At 42.9% G+C, this 4,325-nt stretch overlaps 1 protein-coding gene across 1 annotated transcript; it reads right to left on the minus strand.

The window, feature by feature from the left end:
• Positions 1-599: 599 nt before the first annotated feature.
• Positions 600-1,591, minus strand: LOC108599033. The gene is made up of 2 exons (XM_017985814.2): positions 1,094-1,591; positions 600-1,029 (listed from the first exon to the last, which is right to left on the minus strand). The coding sequence occupies exons 1-2, from the start codon at positions 1,566-1,568 to the stop codon at positions 839-841; spliced, it is 666 nt and encodes a 221-aa protein (XP_017841303.2). The 5' UTR covers positions 1,569-1,591; the 3' UTR covers positions 600-838.
• Between the last annotated feature and the right edge of the window lie 2,734 nt (positions 1,592-4,325).

Raw genomic sequence — 4,325 nt, forward strand, 5'->3', positions numbered from 1 at the left:
GTTATTTATACACACACACTCACACACATACATACATACATTATTATAAGTAATTTTATAATGGCGAAAAAGGCTTGAGATAAACAAATTTTGTTGCTATTACAAAAACCGAAATATTATAATTATTAGTATTAAGTAAAACCAAGGAAATTACATAAGTGCATTAAGCGTTGGCGGATGGAGTGGAGTTTAGCATTAACGGGACTTGAGGTTCCCACCCACAATTTACTAGCCTAAAACAGTTTGCAATTATTAAGTTAAACATTTGTTTTAAGCACTAGAAATTGAGATTAGCTTAAGGTCGACTCAAACAGCACTACCATATACATAAATACATACATAGTTACATTTTTACATGTATTATTACATAGGCCAAATTCAAATTGAAAATTACTCTTAGGCAGCAGCAAAAGCAAAATTTGAGAAGCAAAATACAAAAACTGTAAAATTATATACACATACAAATGCATTTGTTTATAAAACAAATTGAAAAAACAAAAAAAATGGGATTACATACAGTATAAGCTGATGGAATGTACGTCAAAGGTTTAGCTACAGAATTGCATATTATATATTTAAACAATTATAATAATTATATAATGGGCAAAAACAAAATGTTGTTGTAGGAAAAATTACAATTAAGTTTTGTTTTGCTACCAAGAGAAAACTCAAAATAGTAAAAGTAAAACTGAGGCAAAGTCAAATTTTAAATGCTTAACAAACAAAACTTTTCGTTTTTAATTTTCCGTTTGAACATTCATTAAAGGCTTTTTGGCAAGCAGACAAAATGAAAATAAAAACAAAAGACAATTTTTCCAATAAAACTAACAAAACAATTTCAATGAAACTCTGTGTTGTAATCTTCATTATAAATGGGGTTTCTAACAGCGCGACAAGGACGTACACCAACGGATTTGTAAAAGTCCTTCAGTTGCTGGTCAAAGTCCGAGCCACCGGCATGACGCTGCTCAGACCAGGCCAAGAATAAAATATCCAAATCATAGTGACTGTTAATGCGTCTAAGCTCAACTGTAAATTAAAGACAAATGTGCATAAATTTGGCTGCTACGAAGCTTCGGCGCTAGCTACTTACGCACTACCATTTCCTTAATCTCCCACTCGTAGTCAAAGCGCAGCGTAAAGAATTCTAAGAACTCCAAGAACATGGACGCTGTCAATTCCCAAACTATGTAACCTGTCTTTATAGCATCATCTTGCACCCACTGGCGCACGCGCCGACGCATGCTGTCCACTTGCAGCTTGCAGCTTTGCAGCACAGTCAGCAATTGTTGCATGACCACTTGCTTCTTGTCCAGGCTTCTAAATAGCGTGCTCATGCGCTGTTCCTTGCTACGCATCTGACGAAATGTTTTGGCATTAATTAGCAAAGCCTCGTGCTCAAGGATTTTACACCACAGCTCCGAAATTAGCTGCATTTCTATTGAGCTGCGCTGCAGCGTCTCCTTCCAGGTTTGTATGTGTTTTTGCAGCGCTGCCGGCATACGCTGCAGCTCTGTCTGTATGTTTTGTAAATTTATATTATTCATATTAGGAAAAAAGCGCAGCATGCAAAAAGTTTTAATTCGGAGTGAATGGCTTGTTTACAAATTGAACGCACAATGCGTCAGTTAATCGATTAATCGATACGCGCAGCTTAGACATCGTTTCAAAATGGCGCCTTGGCGTGCTATTTTTGTCGTTCTTGTTGTGTTGTGTGTGTGTGTGTGTGCAATTAGCCAAAGTTTTAAACATTTTGCTGCGCTGTCAAGTGCTTAAGCCTGCAGATGAATTACGGCGCGTTGATTGCGCTTAATGCTTGCCACAAGAAGCTGCAGCAGCAGCAGCAGTTGAGGATGCAGACGCTTGCATCCGACACAAATTGCGTTGCTTTGGCGGTTAACAGGTTATTTTTTTTTTGCTGCTTTTGCTGCTGCATTAATTATCAACAAATCATTTTTGTAGCACTGAAGGGCGCATTTATCAGCGATTATGCATGCCGCAAGCCGAAGCCAAGGCAGCGCCGCCGCCGCCGCTGTGTGGCAAGCAGCACAGTGTCGCAAGAACATGTGTATGCCCCGCAGCTAAAATGCAACGGCAGTTGAGATCGCTCAAAATTGCGCGTTGCGCTCGTCGACGTGCCGCCATCGAATTTGTCAGATCCTCCGAAAAAGCGTCAGCATCGTTGATGGAAGCTGGACAGGAATGGCGTCGGCGACATGACATGCGCTTGATAAGCAAAAACCACAATTCGCTGCGCATTGCAATTAAGATATTTTTATGTAAATGAATGTGACGGTAGCAAGAAATCGAAGCCTGCGCATAGAGTCGAGCTGCAGTCCAAGCAGCAGGAGCAGGAGCAGGAGCAGGCGCAGGCATGCGTGCAACTTACAAATAAGTACAAGCCGCAACGACTGCCACTCCAATTGCGTCCAGAACCGTGCGCATTTTTAATTGGGAAAGCAAAAACGCAGCGCCCAACGACTTGGAGCAACGAATTAAGCAACACAAAAACTGACGCACCGAAAATTTATTGTCTCAGTTCCGATCCCGATCGAGCGCGCAACGTTGGAACGTATATATACATATATATATATGTATATGTGTGGCTTGGCTGCCTGAGCTGCATGTCGAATGGACAAAGCAAACAGCAAAAAGGCCGCAGGCCCATATACACTGAAGAGGGCCCTGCTTATTGGCAGCCAGGCTTGTTCTTTGCTGATGATGCTGATGCTGCTGCTCCCTTGCCCTGGACAGCAAGAGAGCAGGCTGCGCCGTTACTTAGGCATTTATGTCTGGCACTTGACACATTTTGTTATGGCATTTTTGCTACCGCGCGCTCTCGACTTTGTTGACCCAATCAAAATTCCTGGATCTTGCACTTGAATGCGTTTAATTTGTAAGCTCTGGCCGCAGCACAAAACAAAACAATCTGGCAAGTGTTGAAGCGCTTGTAGACCATGAGAATCCATGTGGCAGATTAAGGCGATTTTACTGTACAATAAACTTCAGAACTGCAGTTGCTGATGAGCTTAATGGTAAGCGCTTAATTAACTTGCTTATATATAAACTGAATACCTAATGCAAATTCTTGATGCAAATTGCCAATTCTAATTACTGGAGCACATGGTGGTCGCTTTGTTGGCACTGCAAATTTCTACATTTATTGCTGGACAGTCGACTGGTAGTGTTGGCCTGCATTATTGATTCCTTTTGGCCGCCGCACAGGCAGGCAGCGAGCCGCAGCTATTTGCCTGCTTATCTATGCCGACTTCCTCTTGGTCTGCGCACACAGTTAATAGCAGGCACGCCAGGGCAAGCTGAGCACGGACTGAGTACAGGTTCTGGTCAATGGTGCTGCGCAGCTGCAACCGCAACAGCTCCAGTTCCAGTTTTCAGAGAGATAGTTGCAGTCGCCGTTTCGCCGGTAGCGTTTGCTGATCGCTGAACGAGTAGCGAGCAGCGTGGCGCGGAGGGCAAGTTGATTTATTCTAATCTGTATAAGAGTTGCTTTAATAAAGCAAAAGAGTGCAGCGAGTGGACAATGCTGGCCAGCAGGCATTTTCAGCTAAATTGTGGCTTAGCCTAGGACTAGAACTGGTCAATTGTAGGCATTCTCTCAAACGTTTGCGCAGGCGCTTTGAGGCCAGATAATTGGATTTAAGCCTGCAGTGCCAGCTGCACTCGCTAATGACTCAACGACTCTACGACGGCCATGGCAGCTACACTTTTGCCAAATGAAGATGCATGCGCTAATTTATCGAATCAGCAACACACACACACACACACAAAATGCAAAAGTGTCCTCAACCGCTGTAGCTGGAATGTTATCGTAGTGAAAAGTGTTTGGCCTGCGTGATACCAAAGCGTCAATGGCCAAGTGCAGAGCAGCCAACAAGCAAAAGGGGGGTGGTGGGGATTTATTCAAATTTCAACAGCAGATGCAGTTCAGTTTCAGCTTCCAGAGCCCCTTGCACTGGGAGTAGGCGGAATCCAAATCACGTAATGCGCCAGGCAAACATTGTTAAAACACTTGCAAGCCAGCCAGACAAGCCAAACGTTCAACGTTGCCACAGTCAGCCGGACAGACATTCGTTGTTACACTGCATCTTTTGTCTGTCGCGTTTCGCACTTGATTTTATTTTCGTATAAAATTTGCATTTGCTGTGTGTGTGTAGGAAATTGAGGAAATGGCCAGAGAGGTTCTTTGCTCTGGGGTTTATTTCTTTGTTTTTGTATTTAAATTTATTTTCCTAGAATGCCACAAGTCGCCATCGATGCGCAATTTGTTGTTGCCTGCGTCTTGCAGACAACTACTAAACTTGCAA

This window comes from Drosophila busckii, chromosome 3L, assembly GCF_011750605.1.
Source record: "Drosophila busckii strain San Diego stock center, stock number 13000-0081.31 chromosome 3L, ASM1175060v1, whole genome shotgun sequence".
NCBI classification, from domain to species: domain Eukaryota; kingdom Metazoa; phylum Arthropoda; class Insecta; order Diptera; family Drosophilidae; genus Drosophila; species Drosophila busckii.